Raw genomic sequence first — 19,685 nt, forward strand, 5'->3', positions numbered from 1 at the left:
TTAATCATTCTACCCTTTGCCCTACGGAGAGTCGGCAGTATGCAGGCACTACTCATCCATACATCTCAAAATGAAGACATACCTGACTAGGCCATAGTCAATACACGCTGGTCCAGTGCGAGTTTGTTGACTTCAAACATATCTTTGTCGATGTTTTCCTTCACCGTAAGAACGTCGGATAAATGTACATATGTAAATCGAAAAACACATTGGTACATGGCGGGATTCGAACAAAGACCTGCGGATTACAAGTCAACTGCTTAAACCCCTGAGCCACCGACGCTCTTATCAAGTAATCATTGAAGCTCAAATTAAAAGAGAATGCTAATACTTCAAGTAAAGATTTCAAAATCGCTATTGTGCACATTGGATTAGGATCTAACGTACCATATTTTTGAAATTTTATTAATAGTTCTTGATTTTATCACCTTCAATGTTAAGACTTAATCCGTGAATCTTCATGTTAATAATAAGAGATAAAAATTCTGTAATTACAATTCCAGGTGAATACCAACAATCCAATGGTAACGGTGTACGTGGTCAGCTTGAAGACACCCAAGTTCCTGTTCCCGCATCCCATACAGTTTACGTCGCAAGTTGACAAAAGTATGTCCACAACGCAATTAGTCATATTATTCTATCCAAATTGTATCCATCATAAGTACTTTCACTAATCTATTACATTGTCTAGGTTGGTACGTAAGATGGACAAGTTGGTTGACTGAGAAACAAATCGGAGTTCTACTACTCAACCGACCACAGAATGTTTCCATCATCAGCATCTGTAGCGCAGTACATTACAACTGTCAAGACGTAAGAATATTCAAGATTTTATTAGTATAAACAGTTGACCAGAAGTTAAACCATTTCGACGTTGAATATTGGAGTAAGATCCAGCTAAGAATAATATAACAACTCCAGTACTAGATTTAAAATTAGTATTAAGATAATCTTACATTTGGACCTGAATAATCCTATCATTTGGAACAGGACAGGGAAGAAATCCAATGAGCTGATGACCAACCTCCAGTAAAGGCTTTCCAATTCCTTTTTGCATTAATAGAAACCTATTACGGACGTGAAAAAGAAAGCTATAAATCTTTTCGTTTGACCAATAGATATTCCGTGACGAGTCAGATGGCACACGGTGGTCGGGTTTGGGCGCAGACCCGGTGGAAGAGTGCGGTTGGTGTGGCGGTGGTGCACTAGTGGGTGGGCCGGCGGGAGTTTTTACCTCCGCGCCTATCACCGACCAGGGCGGCATATGGCGACACGCGGTGCAATTGACCACAGAGACCAGGATAACCTTGACTCAAGGCAGCTTTGAAATCACCCAGTTGGCCGGTTGGGATGAGAGAAGAAGACTTTTGTAGGTTCTGCTTTACTTCTTATAGTTTAAAAATCTTACTAACATTTTATACATGCGAAAGTGTGGCTGGATGTAAGGATGCTAATTACCACATAATTCCAAGTTGCGAGCAATATTACTCTGGAAGATTAGTAGCTTTACTCTTATTACAGATACGTGATAGGCACGGCTCCTGAGAAGGCAGGCGAGCGACACTTGTACCGTGTGTCGGTGCCGGCTGACGGTAGCTGGCCTCCACCTCCGCACTGTCTCACTTGTACATACGCTCAGCCGCCTGACACAATGCAACTTACTACAGAACCCCCAGTTGACGAAATGGTACGAAATGACTCTAGATATTTTTGAAATCATCTTACGCGCGGGTTTAACCAGATATATAGTAGAGGTCGACCAGTTGTAATTGCTAGCAAATTAAAGACTCGATTCTTCGACTTTAAATGGATACTGCAGGGATAATGTATCAATGTTCTCATCCTCTAGGAATACGAGAATTCAACATCGTCTCTCCCCGCCTGGCCAACGTCCACAGTATTGCCGCACGTGTCTCACGAGAACGATACTCTGCCCACACTGTGTCTATACAACAGGGTCATATTCAGCAAGAACTTCTCTTATTACGTACAGGTATGACAATATGGTACATTGTTACGGTTGTTCACACAGTAATAACAATGTCATTTTACCCACTATTAACCATAATCTAATTCTAGTCGACTAGCACGCCTTGCAGAATGTAGAAGTTTGCCGTTTGCTTGCTTGCCTTTTTCCTCAAAATTTCAGAGGTATTTGTGTATTACAGGAATGTTTAGGTCCGGGTCCTCCAGCAACCTTCCTGTGCTCTGCCAACGGCGTGCGACGCTCCGTGCTGTGGGACGGTCAGCCACTAAGGCAGAAGTTTGCGGCACTCGCTACACCACAGTTCAAAGTTTTTAGAGTCGAGGTCAGTAGGAATAAAAGTACGTAAAATTGAATTTTTTGTGAAGAAAATAAAATGTATACAATTTGGGTACATTAGTACAATGCATGAAGCATCGTCTTTTAAGGCAAAAGTCTACTGTTGGCTATAGGCGTGCCATTTTATCACCAAAAATATCAGTTCTCTTCAATTCCAATATATTGAGGTTCTACAACCATAACCACTTTCAGCCATAAACATTAGTAGACTCGACATTATACTAAAGAACAGTCTACATAAGCCTGGCATTGACTATTTCAGGTGCAAGCACATCGCGAGGCTAGAGTTCGTCTGCTGCTGCCACCAGGATTGAGAGAAACTGATGACCTGCCCCTACCGCTGGTTTTACATGTGTGAGTTACAATACCATTTCCTAGTATTTTTTAAATATGAATGAACTTGATACTTGAACATATAACAATAACAAACGTTTCAGTTCAGCGGAGCCTGGCGGTCAGTTAGTGACAGAGAGATGGAGGCCTGACTGGGGCTGGTATCTAGCTTCGGCTAGGAACTTCATCGTGGCTGAGATAGATGCGAGAGGATCTGGTGGACAGGTGAGAAAACTTTTTAATGAACTCTACAACCATCACGGAGAATAAGAATAAAACTATCACGTCAGTAGTTTTTGAGTTTTTTTTTTACCTCCAGATTGTGATATATAGTGTTGATTAGTAAATACTACTAATAGAAACTTAAATGTGTTCAAAGGGTGAGGAGCTAAGAACGGAAATATACCAGAAGATGCTGTCAGTAGACGTAGAAGATCAAATAGCTGTACTATCGTAAGTCCTAATCCGTCATTAAGTAAAAAATTTTCAGTAAACGCTAAAAAACAACTCTACATAAGTGGTTTACAAAACACATTATTAATAAAGACAAGAATATTTCTAACCAAATTGACCTAAAGATTGATCTAAAGAAATTGACTTTGAATAATATTGACAAAAGAAACCAAAAGAAGCCAAAAGAAACGTAACACTAACGGCCACATTTAAGCAATCATTTGATATAGATTTCTGACATACAAATAGACTTTGGGTTTGGCTGAAAAACATTTAATTTATTGCAATTTCTTTCAGCTACCTGCGCGATAACTTGAAGATGGTAGACGGGTCGCGCGTGGGCTTGTGGGGGCGCGGCTACGGCGGCGGCGCTGCTGCTGCGGCGGCAGCGGGCGATGCGCGCAACGTAACACGCTGTCTAGCCGCAGTTGCGCCCCTCGCTGATCTGCGCCGGCATAGTAAGCCTCTTCCCTCTTTGTACTTCAACATTTTGGTTATATAAACTAGCCGACTCCTACGGTGAAATACCATGACCTTAGTACAGTAGAGTCATTTCAAGCTTCAGCTTCGTCCAATTTATCGTGCTGAAATCGTAATCTTCTTACAACTTGTTTAGTAAGGCCTAATGTTTTACATTTTTGCTGTAGTATTATTAATATTGTTGTTATATAACGGTTGGTTAACTCCGTGTTTGTTGTAGACTCATACTGGACGGAGAGGTACGGTGGCGCGGCTGCGGGCGGAGCTGGAGGTGCAGTGTGGCGTCGAGCGGGTAATCTACCACCGCGGCGGGTCCTGCTTGCACACGCTACTGCAGATGAGCGCGCACCTCCAGACCATGCTCTTGCTCTAGCACGCGCGATGGTCAGAGCACAGGCGCTGTATACACACCAGGTATATCCATCTCTTTTCTTTCCTTTCTATATCTATATCTTTCGTCTCTTTTGTGTAACGAAATTTAACTAAACGTGCTAACGAATTGGCATAATCTAGTACCTTCCTTATTCCGACTAAATAAATATTGTATTTTTAAAATCTGATGGTAAAATATTTTAATTCTTTCTTCCAGATCTATCCAGATGAGGGGCATTATTTTGAAAGGTCGTACATGCATCTCCATAAGACAATGGAACAATTCTTCGACGAATGCTTCGGTCCAGTGGAACTAGCAGACTGGGACGCAGGTGGTGTTGGCGGTCTTTTTCCATTCCGAGACTAGGAATAGTTAGAACGGGGACTTCAAATAAACTGAGAAACTAAAGACAAGCGTCGAGCATAAACAATGTGTCAAATTTGACATTTATGTCACAGATTAAATGTTCTATGTATAATATGAAAGTGTCATGGCATTTTTTGAACGTTTGCATTCGTGATCAACGTAATATTACGTTCAGAACGCATTTGGTGAAGATATTTGTATGTTGGTTGCATTTATTTAGATATATCAATAAAGGCTCATGATTTACAGTTTGGATACGAGTATCAGGTTCGAAGGCAGTAAAATACATTTTTTAAATGTAACAATTTCTATCCTAAAATTATAAATTCTCGAGAGAAATACACATCAAAGCAAGATAGTTGAGAACAAGTTATGATTCAAATTGTACTTACCTAAGTTCATCTTGTTATGTCTGAGAATGTTTTACACTGCTAAAAATTAAAACTGTTTAACACGCACTACCAAATTATTAAAAGAAACTAGCCACTTATAACATTTAACAATTTAAAAACAATATTTATTTTCAAACACATCAAACGTCGTACGTGGTTTACAGATAACTAAAAATTATTGAAGGTATTTAAAAAAAAAGTAAAGACACACAGATTTTTTTTTAATTTTATGACCTGGTAACATAGACCTTTAGGTCATATCTTATTTTAACACAGAATTTAATTACTGCCAAAATATAGATTATTAATGTAATTTGTTTTTTTTTTCCTTATTTATCATGAGTAAATATATTAAGATATATAATTGATGTATGAAGCCTAATTAAATAAAATATTAAAAAATTATGTCAAAAAATAAAATATGAAATGTAATAAAATATCGATGTTAATAATTCATAGAATATTTTTAAATTGTAAAATAAAAATATAGTCCGTGGACAATTTTTAAAATTATTTCTTAATTTTTACTTTATTCTCTCAGTACTTTTGATTTATTAGAAAAATTACTAAAGTATTAAATTATTTTTTAAATACGTGCACTGTTTAAATGTGATAAAACTGGATTATTATTGTTTGCTATTGAATTGACAATAATCATTTACCGCCATTTTAAAAATGCTTCATTACAAAATGGCGCACTTAATTTTATTATTATATTTAATAATATTATTATTTTTAATTCGTGTACTTTTTGTTTATAAAATTGTTCACAGACTATGTAAGGAGATTATTGCTCCAGAGATTTTCTTATGATTATTATAAGAGATAAAATTCTATATTTTAGTGTAAATGTATCAACCAATTTGTCTATATATTTCTATGTCGCTTTGGATGTCACCGTAAAATCAAAGTTAGCTTTAAAAATTAAAAAAAAATAGCATAAGCGGTCTTCAAATGACATTTTATCTCTATAACATTACGTTTCAAATAAGATTGTGCGTCAAAAGAATCTCAATCTGTCAAAGTTACAGTTATGACGTCACAATGTGGCGCGGTTTTATGAATAATCTTATTTGAAACACATACTTATCTATCTGTGGAAATTTAGAATCTAAATGTAATAAAGATATATTTAGAAAACTATATATTCTTGTAGAAATCATTGGATAGAATTTCAAAAATGAAGTTATATTTTTTATTTAAATACAGATTTAATATAGCTAGTTAGCAAAAGAATAGAACAAAACTGAAAATAAAAGATCCTCGAACTCCAACAATAGTTAAGATATTATTTGTTTAGACACCTTATTTGTCATACATTAAAAAACATTTTCCAAAGTTAAAAATTATAAAAAAAACACATTTTATCCATTATTTATTTCGATAATTAATTAGGAACAAACTTAGTACAAACAAAAACCGACTCCTGATGAAAAAAGATCAGCAATGTTGCTAGACAAAAAAATGTTATCACATAAAATATAAGTCGAATTATTAAAACATTCATCAATATCACAGCTGTCATATCAAAGCAAAATAAATACATATTTTGTCGTACAAATATATAAAGTCATAGATCATTAGTTAATTATGTTGCAACATAAAATTTCTTACATTATAAAATTGTTTGGTCAACATTCTTTGGGTTTCAATATCCGTATTGGCATATGTTGTCTCTGTTTTATTTGAAGACAATGAGTGAGATGACAATATGTGTCATACCCAAAACCCACAGTTACCACTTTTGCCCGCGAATCCTTCCGCACGAATTTCAAAAAGTTAGGCCAAAAAGTTTTAGCCCATGCGTAATACCTTTTAGCCGTTTTGGGGTGACTAACATCGATCCATCAGTAAGAATGTCAACACTCTCAAACCTTTAAAAAACAAACAGGATAACAATATTTTGTACTTGCCTTGTCACACGATTAGTGAATAAATTCTACCTTCCTACCTTCTATCTATTCTTATCTACCAAATGTTTCCAATTTTTCTTCTAAAAGCAGTGTTGAAAATATATTAAAAATATTTAAAAGTGATATATGTATATTATGTAAAAATGAGTATGTTTGTGGCAATCATTGAATGAATATGTTATTTATGTTGAAATGTTGTTTTTATATAAAAATAAATAAATTATTGTTCCCAAAATAAAATGATTTCATTTAACTTTAATAAAAATATAAATAGAATTTCTTATATGAATGAATACTATTAATTTCTTTGACTTTAGTTTGGTTTATTAGCCAAAACATCATTATTTTTTGTTAAATTACAAAATATCATTAACTTTTGCTAATGACAAAATATCATTAACTATTGTCAAAGATTTTTTTCTTGCTTAATATTCACGTTCTTATATCAAGAGGATTCGTTATTTTTGATTACTCATAGCAGCTTCAATAACGCGTGATATAATCCTATAAAGTTCAGTTTTTGGACCCAAATTATATAATGTATTGTCTCTCTTAAAATGTCTCGGATTAATTTTTTTACTTCTACTAATTTCAACATTCAAATTATATTTATTGACATTTCTTTTCTTTTCACCATCAGATAAGTATAATAATGTTAATAATGAATTATTACCAGATTCTACAACACCGTCTGCACTTTTAAATTCACGTGGAATATTATAATATTTAGCGTTTGCAGATTCCGTAGTAGTACTTAAAAATCTATGTCTCTCTAATTTAGTCGCATAACCTGGACGAGAACTTTTAGGTATTGTAGCATCAGTGGAGACCTCTCTTAAAATTTGATTAAAATCAATTTCATCTAATAATTCTGCTATCACTTCTTCTCCTGGTATTTCGCTAATATCCGCAGATGATGTTTCTGAACTCTCTTTACCTTTAGACACAGCCTCTGATTGGTCAACAATCTGTTCTTGATTGTCAATTGATTGTTCTTGATTGGATTGATCATGAGAATCTTTACCGGAATCTGGAGCTAATTCGAGGTATATTTCTTGCGCTTCCTCTGTAGTTGTTACTGGTATATCATAGACAATATCTTTAGGTTTATTTCTTTCTATTTTAGATTTATGTTTTGGATCAACGTATTTACTATATGATTCTTCTACTTCAATGTTTTCTGTTACTTGTATTGGATCTGTTACTTCATATGTATCTACAGGTATGATTTGAGTACGAGGACTTTCTATATCAGAATCGTATGCATATGTTACAGGCTGCAGTGATATTTCAGTCGTTGTTACATCGATTTGTTTAACTGTCTTTTTCTCTTTAGTCTCTCTTAAAACAACCCCATCTTGATGTATCACATCTTCGTATTTCTTTACTTCTTTACTACCGAACATTGTTTCTAGAAATTCTTGGAATAATTTATCATCTAGTGTACGTAATGCATTCTCATTGTCTTCGTAATCAGTATCATCGAGTACAGAAGGTGGTTTACCACCTAATAGAGGCTCTATTTTAAATATCGTTGTTGCAGGAGTCGTTGTCAAATATTGTTCATAGGGATCTAGAGTGTATTTTGTTGTTGCTTTCTTTTTACTACGAGGCACATCCTGTAAAAAACATACTTCGCATAAGTTAATAGTTAACTATTGCCATGATCATGCGAAACAAAGATCTAATCAACTCATAGAAGTCCCTACTTTTAGACATTATTAGTTTCCTATTCTCATTTAGAGCGAATGGCGCGTTTTCGTTAACAAGTCAAGTGTCAGATTGATTAGTGATGGACATAAGCGTTGACATTTTAATAAGGCTAGTGTTGTGTAAGTACACCGGCACACTGTCTGATTTTCTTCCTAACACTAACGAGGTGGCTCGATCCTACCCTAAATTAATTCATAGGCCTTAATCACGATAACCCATTGCAGATTAGTTTTCAAACAAACATATAACGAGGTTTTTCTTCAAATATCTTCGTAAAGAGATTAAAAAAAATTATACCATTTCCATGATATTCTCTATCCATCGATAGTAGTAGCCGACCTTCGTGAAGACGGTTGGCGCATCAGGTGTACCACAAACTGGAGATCCGAAGCTGACCACACCGACTAGAGTCCCTCCTATGATGCCAGGGGCACCTACATCACGCTATCAAGAAAAGATTCCGTAGAATTAGAATAGTCCAAAGAAGGTAAAATCTAAGCCACTTCTTCCAAGTGGTCACCAACATTCTTATATCAGTCGTGTTTCCTTTTTACGACGATAGTCGCGACTTCTATTTTAAATGGAGATCACAAAAAAAACACGAATAAAAATGTCTTTGGCTAAAACACGCCAGGGGAGAAAGAGTGAGTGGCATAGCGCCGTCCATTAAAAAAATGGAGGCCGCACATCTTTCAATAAAAAGAAATAAGTATTAAATAAAATACACACATTGCAAGCACCACCACCCTTCGAGAAGAAACCGCCGCAAAAGTTTTGCTTCGTGACGTACTCTCTGTGAAAAAATAACCATGAAAGTAGGAAGTTAAAGAGGCAAAATTTGTGTAAGAAGTTTTAGATATTATTAGTTGGGATCCTTTGGCGCGAATGGCGCGCTTTCGTTACAAGTCAAGTGACAGAATGATTAGTGAGGGGACATAAACGTTGACATTTTAATAAGGCTAGTGTTGTACACCGGCACAGTGTCGGATTTTCGTCCTAACAGAAGGTAGCTGATTCAGATATAACGGCTGATATCTGGAACAGTAGTAGGTAGAAAAAGGACAGGAAGATTCCACTTACTTGGTGTAAACTTCCTGACATTCCCTAGTCGGGTAAACATCTAGGTGTGAATATGATAATATATTATGAAAGGGATCACCCACTTTATTACTGGTCTGCAATACAACAGAAAAAAAACAATTATTGCAATTTTAGCGGCATTAAATGACATAGACGAGAAAAAAATGTATAATACGAAAAGTAACTTTTGATGTAATATTAAGTCGGAAAAAATGCTGAAAATAAATTTTTAAATTCGTTTTCTTTTATTATTGTTATTATACAACAGATAAAAACAAATATTTTAACTATAATCCTTTGTTCACTTAACTAAATGTACATGAATTTTACTTAAGATTATTTCGTATAAAATTGAAGTCAACACACGAGTCACTATCACTGAACGTGAAATTTATTAAGACTGGTGACATGTATCATGTAAAGATAACTTTAAAGTTGCGTGGTTTTTACTATAATTACATTCGTAAGAAATGGGATTGTTACCGTGATAATGGCGTATGCAAATGTGCCGAAATATTCCGATATTCTCAAACAGCTTAATCGTGGTAAGAATCCCGTGTTTACGTGTTCATGTTAAGATTCAATCAATGGTATTCTTAAATTATTCAAACTTTCATGAGGCATTATACTAAACTGATATATAAACACGCCTAAACACTCACGTATATTCGTCCGGTGGCGGCAACGACTAGTTTCGAGCCTATCGGGGGTCCTTGATCAGGATGAAGGGTATTATCACTCTACGAGTGAGCGACGGGCCGCGTCCGCGAAATTTTACCAGTATCACTCATCCTGATGAAGGGCACCCGATTGGCTCGTAACTAGTCGGTGCCGCCACCGGACGAATATACGTGAGTGTTTAGCCGTGTTTATATATGAGTTTAATGGTATTCTTACCGACTTAGCTCCCCAACCAATGATCGTAATTCCTGGAGTATTAACAGGTAAATTCCATGGATTTTTATCTATCGCTATTTTCTTAACGCTCTTTACGTTATCCTTTAAAAATTCTATATGCCTTTCAAGACGTAATACACATATATTATTCCAAAGGCTCTTCGGATTGTAATCAGGGTGGAAATATATCTCTAAAATGGCTATTCTCTCTCCGCCACTATTATAAAATGATGATCCGACACGGACAGCGAGGAAAGCTGGATTCTCTCGATAGAAACGATTATTCCAAGCCCTAAAAAAATGTAATGGAAATTGTTATAGTCAAATGTTTCTGGAATACACACGAGATTCGACCAGTTATTTGACACTATTTGGACGGCCTACAAATACTAGAATAAAAAAATATAATACAAATAAGATGACCTTTTATTTCCTTCAAACCAAAGTAAACTCATTTACATTCTGACTTACGGATAAACTTTTGTTTCTTACGTCGAGGTAAAATGGTTAAAAAAATTTCGTCCAATGTCAAACGAATATTAAGTATGAATGGACAAAAATCTTACAATTGCAGACATGAAGACGCCGTAATAATAAGATCCGATTTAATAATAGAGCCTGCACATTGGAAGACATCGAAAATTTGAATACTGGCCATGAACGGATAATGTTTGATTTTGGTTCTTTCCCCTTTGTAAATACGTCGGCCGCTTGGAACTAAAAGAAACAAAAGAACACTATTTAAATAGGCACAAAATACCACGACTTGTAGCCTGTCCAGTCAGCGTCTTATCTTTGAGGTTTACAATTTTCAAACTTCAATTGCGACTCGTGATTAACTGGAATCTTTGCGCAGACGTGGTACGGTGCCTTTACATCCAATTTTGATGTTTTTAATATGCTACTGATTAAAATATTTTAAGATTTACTTACCCCAATATTCACTACTGTCAAACAAATGGTCGTGGCTTAAATTCGTTACATTAGTTTTCGATCTGAAACTTGCTTGTCTAGATTCATCTAAAAGCTTAATTATATTAGAATTAATATCTGAAAATACTTTATTAACGCCATAACTTTCTTTTAAGGTTTCGAGTTTTGCTAGAAAATTGTCTACATATAGAAGTACGTTCGTATCTTCATTTGACGTTTTATTTGAGGTTATGTTTTTTTCATTAGAACATTGGCCATCGTCTAGTAATTCGTTTATAGCTGTCGTTAAATTTTCCGTCGCGTTATTATATTTTTTATAGTCAATTCTAGTTAGTCGAGCTATTTCTCTCAGTGTACTCGAATGTCGAAATGTAATAGATAAAAAATAATGATGTAACGTTGAAAATTCTTTGATCCTTGTGCTGTTTATTGGTTTTTTAAATTTCAAACTGGATAAAATGTTGTTTGTTGTGTTTCTTATAATTTTCTCTGTTCTTACAAGATCGTCCACTTCGAGTTTTGGGAGTTCGACCAACGCTTCTGAACGATGGATGATGCCAAATAAAATAATAATAAACAATTTATCGAAAACAGAAAACATGAGAAATTACGTTAAGTTTCAAAACGACTTGTAAATTAATACGTTCACTATCAAACAAAATCCTTTTCACACAAAAATTGTTTTATTTTTCTTATCTAAACCATATTATTGTGAAAGAAATTTTATTTTTACGGCATATTGAGAAATTTACTTTACGTTTGTTAACAGGAATACATATAAAATATATGTTTATGTATATTATTTTAAGATACAGTAACACCAAACTCAGATTAATATATTATTTTCTATTTTTCATTAGGAACCATTTTACCAATCTATTCCAAGTTTTCAAGGAAAGGCATAGGTTAGTCTAAAAAAAACTTTTCTTACGTATCGTAGGATCGCATTGTCCTTAATCTAAACAAAAGATGGACAGAATTAAAAAAAAATAGGCCATTAACTGACATTTTATAATCTGTTTTAAAAATCTGACATTTCGAACCCAAAAAATTGAGCTAAAGAGAGATGCATATATACCAGTAAATCTAAAATACGTATGTTAGAAAGAGATAGGTATAAGGATGTCTTAGGTGTAATGAAACAATCACAGCTGGTAGATGGAATCACATTTAATTTGTTTATCTTACAGAATTAGTTTGCTTATAATACAATTCTACTCTAGTCCGCTTCAAGCTAACCAGAAAGCACTACTCATCTGGAATCTGGAATAAAAAAACGTTATTTTATTATTAAATCTGTGTATGTCTGTTCAAATGATCTTCACTTGTCAACATTGCTTAAGACATACTGGTACAGACATGTTTATAACAAACTAGCCATTACCCGCGACTTCGTTTGTACTGAATAAAAAAACATCTAGTAACAAATACAGCCTAAATCATCTAGAGATAGTGTAGATAGTTCACTAGTTTCGGAGCCTATTTAATGCAAACAAACAAACCAACAATCAAATCTTTCCTATTTATTATAGACAAGTAGAATCAAAATTTCAATATTAAGAAGATATAATATTGATTCTAATTAAAAGAGAAATCATCAAATTGACCATACAAAGATCTTGCTACTTTTATATCTATATTTATATATATGTACTTACAGTTTACTTCCAGCGGTTGTTCTCATAGTCCCACTTGGAGGAGAGTCCGTCAATGGGGTTGACCTTAAGGTCCAGCATTCTCTTCAGCTGAGCCTTCTGGGCATCCTCATCGAATGATGCTGGCAGAGGACTGTACACTGGAGAAATATAAAGATATTACTCATACTATGGGCAACAGTTTACTTTTTTTACAGGAAACCGGTGGCCACTTGTTCAAATGCCAGATTCATAAAGAAACTTAATTTATTACAAGTAAATTAGTAATAAACATTAAAATAGAACAAATTATGTAATCATGGATGTCTTACCGAACAATTTCATTCCCATATAGATCCAGAGAGACAGAGAGATAAACACAAGAGACCAGCCGACAACTCCCTTCCATTCTCCGGTGGGGGCTTGGAACTCAGCGAAAGTCTGGCAGAAAGAAGCACGGTAGAGTGCTTTCTTTTCCTCCAATGTCAGTTTACGCCAATCACCCTTCTCCTTTTCACGGAGCACCTGATATTGAAATAAATTTAAAATAAGCAAATCCATCTTTAATATACTATCGTCCGTGAATTATAAAAGTAAATAATAATTATTAGTCTATGTGTTCTTCCAGACTATGGTTTATATGTATGCCAAATTTCATCTTGATCCTTTTAGCTGTCCCGGATATTCCTTCAAACAAACATCCATCCATCCAAACATTTGCATTTATAATATTAGTAAGATTAACCCAATAGCCTTAGAACCAACTCCAAGTAACCAGAAGATATGACAAGTTTTTAATCATCAGGAACCTACTCTTATCCCTACAGAGGGTGAGTAGAGCATGTACTACTCCTCCGTACATCTCTACTAGCCATATCTGAATTCTCACACACATAAATCTTCTTTCACATAATCTATCTTATTTAATACATAAAAGAACAAAGAAATCATCTCATCATCAGCTCACTATATGTCTCTACTGAGGGGCTTGGAGCTGCCCCTAAGTTGAGACTAGGCCAAGAAGACCTCCCCCATGTCAAATAAAGCGGCAATTAGTACCAGTACTTTTACATACAAAATCTATATCATTAATAAATTTGAAGATAAAATAAATTCTTTATTAGATTTAAACCTTACCTTAACATCAGGAGTGTCAGGGCGGAACCTAACAGCGGGTAGAGGAAAGTCAGGCCTGTCTACGTAGGTCGGTTGGCCATTGTAACCATAGCCCACCCATTCACGATTGCCAATCTGTAACAAAACCAATTATTGTGAAGAGAAAACAATCATTGTTTGTTTCATCCATAAAGCCTCGGGGAAAAAATTATTCATATGAAAATTTATCATCAGTATGTTGTGTAATGCCTAAAGAACAAATTTGGACAAATGTGTATATAAATGAGTGTTACATCTTTTGAAATCCTGTACATATTTTAACAGTGGTAGAGCCCGCTTTAACATCAGCGCACGAATTGGCCCGGCTCGCCAGGTGAAATACCACGACCACACAGAAGACAGGCGTGAAGTGGAAGCAATTCCGCGTTTCGTCTGATGAGTGTGCGTCCCGGAGGCCTAATTTAGTCCTCTTTCCCTTCCTACCCTTATTCTTATAAGGAAAGGATGGGAAGTGGAAGTGGACTTTCCGGATGAGAGGATGCATGGGAAGGGAAAATATTTTCTTTTTGTGCATCCTCTCCTCCGTCGATTAAAGGTAGGCAATGCATATGCAATTGCGTATGTCTATGGGCAACGGTAACTTTGCTATTTCAGCGATTTCAGGTGGCCGCTTGCTCATTTGCCACCTCATGATATAAAAAAAGTATATATATAAATAATATCTCTCTCATTTAGAGGTGATATAAGAGAAAAAAGAGAAAGACTGTTTTAACAATCAATAAATTCTAAATTGTTTGGAGCATGGTTATCAAAGCATGCATTACAGCACAAATGTATCTAGGATGAATATTATTGATATTGTACTTTACCTTGGCCAGCTCACTGGATGCTCTGGTGCCCACTGGGACACGAATAGCATCTATTATCGCACGGCGTAATAAATAGTTGGCCATTGTTCTGTAAAAACAAAATGATATGCTGAAGAACAATACTAAAAGTGATACCCATAACTGAGGATCATATAATAGTATTTGTTTGAAATACTAACAATGACATAGTTTTTTGTTTAGTATATATCAGATTTAGTAATCTAATGACAAAATTTCTTTTTTATATGATATTATTAGCAAAATAAAAAATTAACATAATTTCATATTATGTTAAATAAAACTGATGTTTATAGTATATTCCTTACTAATATTATAATGTATAATACATTACATCGTTTTTTATTTAATATTAGTCTAATTTAGACAAAACATTGTTTTTTTTATTATTTAAGTGATGTCAAAATAAAAATACACTGGACAAGTGTTAATATATAATTGACTTATCGAAATCTAGGATCATTTTTAGTTTCATAGTGAATCATATATGATTAAATGTTGCTTAAATAGGAATTTAGGTGACCGAAAACGATAAATTGTGATAACAGGTAAGGTTAGAAGTAGAAGTATTGATTTGGGTTACATAACATGAAAAACTATAAAAATCAATAAATTACTTTTGACAGCTACGTGGTTAAAACTTTTGTTAAATTAAATGATGAACACTATCTAAGTAATAATGATTATCTCAATATAAGTAGTGATACTTACATTTTGAAATAAGAACGTCTACTTGGTTATGACGACGAATAAATAGAGTACTACTTACCTTCAATTTGAAGCGTATATGCAAAACTAAAAGCTATGTAACATAAAAACACTAAATTAAATATAACATTTAACTTTACCTTATTTTATTCAACTTCTATCCTTGGTGGAATTTTGACCAACACCACTCGAGTTGTGAAAAAAGCAGCGACATCTAACAACAACTTACCGAACTAAAAAACGTTCCGTTCCTCCATTATAATTTTAAGTCCAATTTTGTAAAAAAAATGTATTTGTTCAAACTAACTTATTTAGGATTGAATCAAAAATCATAAGAAACAAACGCAAATGGAATAGGGTTTATATTAAATAGTAAAAAAAAGGGATACGAGAAACAAAACAGTCTAATGATACCAGCATTTTTTTTCTTAAACACTAATAATAATTCATTTAACTACTTATTTGCGATACTCATACCAATCTCTATATTATAATTTATATCTGAGTCACTTTCATAATTGCGCGAAACGTCTTGATGCGATTCTTTTTTACCAAAGCTATTTGGTTTCTTCGTTGTTTTCACATTTCCTTGCGACTGATTAATACGCATCTTCGAAAGCTTTTGATATTTTTTTGGTATATCAGTTGTATCGGGTAAGAATATCAAATCTAAATTCTCTTTAGACTCTACATTAGTTTTTGCTCTTTCTTTTGTTTGTATATCATCGTTTGATATACCTAAGTCTTGATCAAGATTTTTGGCAAAGAGATTTATTAATTTCGTTGGAAGACTACGGTATAGATCTTTTATGAAATTCGGAACTTCTATATGAGACGTTAATTGTACAACAGTATTAATAATATTTGTATCTTCGTCGTCCTCATCAGTGTTATCATTTATTTGTGTTCTTTCTGTCGGAACACGCTTATTTAAATCTTTTCTATCCTCTTTATAATAAGTTTGAATGAGGGCTAATATTTGATTAGCTTTTTCTACATCTTCATCATCATCTAACAGTTGATCCTGGAAATAACACAATAGTTTTTTTTATCTTTATAGTCGTAGCAAAGACTTAAAATATAATTCTATATCTTAGTTGACAGTTTACCTCTTCAAGAATCGATTCTATCCATTTTGTATAATATCCAAGTTTTGTGAAGACAGTGGGTGCGTCAGGAATGCCACAAACAGGCGAACCAAAGCTAATGACGCCCATTAGCAGGCCATCGAGAATGCCAGGACCGCCAACGTCTCTCTTTATAAAAAAAGCATTTATTGCCATTTGATCAAAAATTACTGGCTGGCAAGGCTGTAATGTCAATCGAAATAAAAATAAAAAATAGTTTTTTTTTTTAATTTTAGAACACTCACATTGCATGCTCCTCCGCCTTTTGATATAAATCCGGCACAAAAATTTTTCAGTGTGACATATTTTCTAAAATCAGATTAAAAACGTTTTGTTAAGATCCAAGCTAAAAGAAAAGTCAATACAAAAAATCTAAATGTAATCTTACTCCGTGTACAAACTCTGACAATCTTTGATATGATACATGTTTAGATGCGAGAAGGACAGACGCTCTGATATAAAATTATCATCATCTATCTGTAAAGAGAAAAATTTAATAGAATCAGAATGTAATTTTTTTTTTTTTATATCAAAAGGTGGCAAACGAGCAATCGGCCACCCGAAATCGCTGAAATAGCGAAGTGACCGCTGCCCATAGACATACGCAATCGCATATGCGTTGCCTATCTTTAATCGACGGAGGTGAGGATGCACAGAAAGAAAATATTTTCCCTTCCCATGCATCCTCTCATAGGGAAAGTCCACTTCCACTTCCCATCCTTTCCTTCTAAGAAAAAGGGTGGGAAGGGAAAGAGGACTAAATTGGGCCTCCGGGACGCACACTCATCAGACGAAACGCGGAATTGCTTCCACTTCACGCCTGTCTTCTGTGTGGTCGTGGTATTTCACCGGGTGAGCCGGGCCGATTCGTGCGAAGATGTTAAATCGGGCTCTACCACTGTTAAAATTTATGTTTGTAGCAGTAATTTTTAACTTTTAACTTAAGAAAACTTACATGTTTAGCTCCCCAACCAAGTGCTGTAACTTCATCAACATTTATAGGAATCTGTTCAGGCAATGTGTCATATTCTACGCGTCTTATCTTTGTCATTTTCGTTTGTTTTTCGTCATTTTCCATATCACAGTCTAGTTTGAGGATTGCTAAATTATTTACCAGGTTCGTTGGATCGTATTCTGGATGTATATGCACTGCTACAACTTGATACTTCTTACCACCTCGATTTGCGAAATCACTGCCTACTCTGATGAACACATGTTGAGGCTTTGAGGAGAGATCGTGATCACTAAAAATATGTTAGGAATGAATACCTTTTTTTGAAACGACAAAAAAAGGAGACTAAAATAGGAATATTTTTGCATTTATTATTATTGAATTAAAAAAAAAAGCTTCATCGATCGCCATAAAGGAAGACAAATAGCGTGGCATACTTTGTCGCTTGTTTTGCTTGTTTCATAAGAGCGGAACAAGATTGGTCGTAGCGGAACAGGAATATTATGGTACTTGTACATACTTTTCTAAACATGTCGCAGCAGTGATGACGACACATCTTGCGATAATGGAACCACCGCAGACAAACTCGTTGTTCACATGCACGCTTGCTATGAACGGAAACTTGCGTGCAGAAATCTTTCGACCTTGGAATAGTCTTCTAGTATTCATGTTTTCAATGTCATCTGTCATATTGGGAACGACTGGAAATATTTCCAACCATCAGTATATCTTCGTTCGTTTCAGCTTTATGCCGCCCACTGCTGGGCATAGGCCTTCTCAGATATCTTAGCCTACTTGAAAATCTAAATTATATTAATAGAGGAACGTCAAATTCCACGGAAGTAGTTTGGAATTTACGAGGTCGTTAAAGTGTGCAGAAAGTCTATGGTTGGATTATATTGGATTGAATTGGTAGTGACCGTTCATACGGTAAAATTTGTGGTACTCAATCCTTAATTTTACGAAAGACTGGCTGTCGCCCGTCCAGTCTTCCAGACTGTATTCTACATTTATGCCAAATTTCAGTAAGATCCGTGCAGCCATTGTGGAGATCCATCCATGTAAACATTCGCATTTATAATATTAGTAAGATCTTACCCCAAATTTTAAGATTTGGAATACGTTTCTTGCTATTATAATGGTTTTGATTCCTTCTTGCAATAACATGTGATTGAGATGGTTCATTTAAAATTAAATTATTAATTTTATAAGCAAAATTACATGTGAAATTTTCAATCATACTCGCAACTTCGTCTGCAGTTTCGTTATTATTTGATTGTATATTACCACATATTTGCTTGTAAATTTTATTTTTATATTCATTTAATGATGTTTCATTAAATATTTTATTAAAATTAATAATATTGTAAATAACTTTATCATAGAAATCAGCTTCACTATTGTTTCGTATATCTTCAAACATTTTACTTTGCTTGTAAGATTTTCTTTTTACTTCCTTATACATTAATAAAAGTTTTTTCATATCAATATTGCCTTCAAGTTCTTTTGTATTTGTCATTGATGTTATTATTTTATTTACGATATTATAAACATTTGGATTATTTACTATTGTTCTATTAATTGTTATGTTCTGAAGAAATCCTGATTTTAAAGTATGCAGAAATACGATTGTAAAGTATGAATTGCAAGAAAACATATTTGATTTTTGATATCAAAAATGTTCAATATTTTTTGGAATTTTCTACAAACAATAACATCTATATATATAAAAGAAAATCGTGTTAGGTACACTATTTATAACTCAAGAACGGCTTTACCGATATGCCTGAAAATTGGTGACGAGGTAGCTTATAGACAGGAGACGGACATAGGATACTATTTATTCTTTTTTTTTATTTCTTTTTTCGAATTTATGCCTCGAAGAGCTGCTTTTTATTTTTATTTTTTTTATGTGTCCACGCGGACGGAGTCGCGGACGACAGCTAGTTTAACTATAAAATGGAAACGCATTACAAATTTTATAATAGAAAATTTACAACGAAAA

At 34.3% G+C, this 19,685-nt stretch overlaps 4 protein-coding genes across 6 annotated transcripts in view; 1 reads left to right on the top strand and 3 right to left on the bottom strand.

Moving 5' to 3' along the window:
* LOC106128707 (inactive dipeptidyl peptidase 10) overlaps positions 1-4,727 on the top strand; it is a 131,476-nt gene extending 126,749 nt beyond the window's left edge. For both annotated transcript variants that reach the window (XM_013327177.1, XM_013327171.1), the window contains exons 7-18: positions 504-606; positions 692-813; positions 1,119-1,369; positions 1,522-1,687; positions 1,850-1,993; positions 2,169-2,309; positions 2,586-2,677; positions 2,761-2,881; positions 3,036-3,109; positions 3,407-3,567; positions 3,810-4,003; positions 4,179-4,727. In XM_013327177.1, the coding sequence (XP_013182631.1) occupies positions 504-606; positions 692-813; positions 1,119-1,369; positions 1,522-1,687; positions 1,850-1,993; positions 2,169-2,309; positions 2,586-2,677; positions 2,761-2,881; positions 3,036-3,109; positions 3,407-3,567; positions 3,810-4,003; positions 4,179-4,328 (1,719 nt within the window). In that variant the 3' untranslated portion in view covers positions 4,329-4,727. The remainder of the gene's footprint in view (positions 1-503; positions 607-691; positions 814-1,118; positions 1,370-1,521; positions 1,688-1,849; positions 1,994-2,168; positions 2,310-2,585; positions 2,678-2,760; positions 2,882-3,035; positions 3,110-3,406; positions 3,568-3,809; positions 4,004-4,178) is intronic.
* A 2,353-nt stretch (positions 4,728-7,080) lies between these two features.
* On the bottom strand, positions 7,081-11,920 carry LOC106123410 (uncharacterized). Its single transcript, XM_013319747.1, has 7 exons — positions 11,257-11,920; positions 10,890-11,040; positions 10,324-10,615; positions 9,427-9,521; positions 9,076-9,139; positions 8,644-8,790; positions 7,081-8,252 (listed from the first exon to the last, which is right to left on the bottom strand). Exons 1-7 carry the CDS (start codon positions 11,855-11,857, stop codon positions 7,092-7,094), a joined length of 2,511 nt encoding a protein of 836 aa, XP_013175201.1. The 5' UTR covers positions 11,858-11,920; the 3' UTR covers positions 7,081-7,091.
* Positions 11,921-12,406: 486 nt separating this feature from the next.
* COX4 (Cytochrome c oxidase subunit 4) lies at positions 12,407-15,828 on the bottom strand. 2 transcript variants are annotated; one of them, NM_001311986.1, is given in 7 exon segments: positions 12,407-12,519; positions 12,915-13,051; positions 13,223-13,267; positions 13,270-13,415; positions 14,028-14,141; positions 14,876-14,963; positions 15,742-15,789. In NM_001311986.1, coding segments are annotated over 5 exon segments (420 nt in total). In that variant the 5' UTR covers positions 14,960-14,963; positions 15,742-15,789; the 3' UTR covers positions 12,407-12,519; positions 12,915-13,020.
* Positions 15,829-16,055: 227 nt separating this feature from the next.
* LOC106116878 (proclotting enzyme-like) lies at positions 16,056-18,938 on the bottom strand. The gene is made up of 7 exons (XM_013310952.1): positions 18,779-18,938; positions 18,201-18,381; positions 17,684-17,972; positions 17,117-17,205; positions 16,974-17,037; positions 16,711-16,857; positions 16,056-16,625 (listed from the first exon to the last, which is right to left on the bottom strand). Exons 1-7 carry the CDS (start codon positions 18,918-18,920, stop codon positions 16,056-16,058), a joined length of 1,482 nt encoding a protein of 493 aa, XP_013166406.1. The 5' UTR covers positions 18,921-18,938.
* Positions 18,939-19,685: the final 747 nt, after the last annotated feature.

The sequence above is a fragment of the Papilio xuthus genome, unplaced genomic scaffold (genome assembly GCF_000836235.2).
Source record: "Papilio xuthus unplaced genomic scaffold, Pxut_1.1 DF829758.1, whole genome shotgun sequence".
NCBI lineage: Eukaryota > Metazoa > Arthropoda > Insecta > Lepidoptera > Papilionidae > Papilio > Papilio xuthus.

Bases quoted from the DNA above. Each gene is read 5' to 3' on its own strand.
- LOC106123410 (XM_013319747.1), bottom strand. From the start codon at position 11,857: ATGTTTTCTGTTTTCGATAAATTGTTTATTATTATTTTATTTGGCATC. The intron at 10,616-10,889 runs GTAAGATTTTTG...ACATTTTTTTAG, and splicing joins GCGTCTTCATGTCTGCAATT to GGCTTGGAATAATCGTTTCT. The intron at 8,253-8,643 runs GTATAATTTTTT...TGTTTTTTACAG, and splicing joins TAGAGAATATCATGGAAATG to GATGTGCCTCGTAGTAAAAA.
- COX4 (XM_013306058.1), bottom strand. From the start codon at position 14,959: ATGGCCAACTATTTATTACGCCGTGCGATAATAGATGCTATTCGTGTC. The intron at 13,416-14,027 runs GTAAGGTTTAAA...TTTCAATATCAG, and splicing joins CTGACACTCCTGATGTTAAG to GTGCTCCGTGAAAAGGAGAA. The intron at 13,052-13,222 runs GTAAGACATCCA...ATATTTCTCCAG, and splicing joins TATGGGAATGAAATTGTTCG to TGTACAGTCCTCTGCCAGCA.
- LOC106116878 (XM_013310952.1), bottom strand. From the start codon at position 18,920: ATGATTGAAAATTTCACATGTAATTTTGCTTATAAAATTAATAATTTA. The intron at 18,382-18,778 runs GTAAGATCTTAC...AAATATTTCCAG, and splicing joins TCCAAATCTTAAAATTTGGG to TCGTTCCCAATATGACAGAT. The intron at 17,973-18,200 runs GTATGTACAAGT...ACATATTTTTAG, and splicing joins GCTGCGACATGTTTAGAAAA to TGATCACGATCTCTCCTCAA.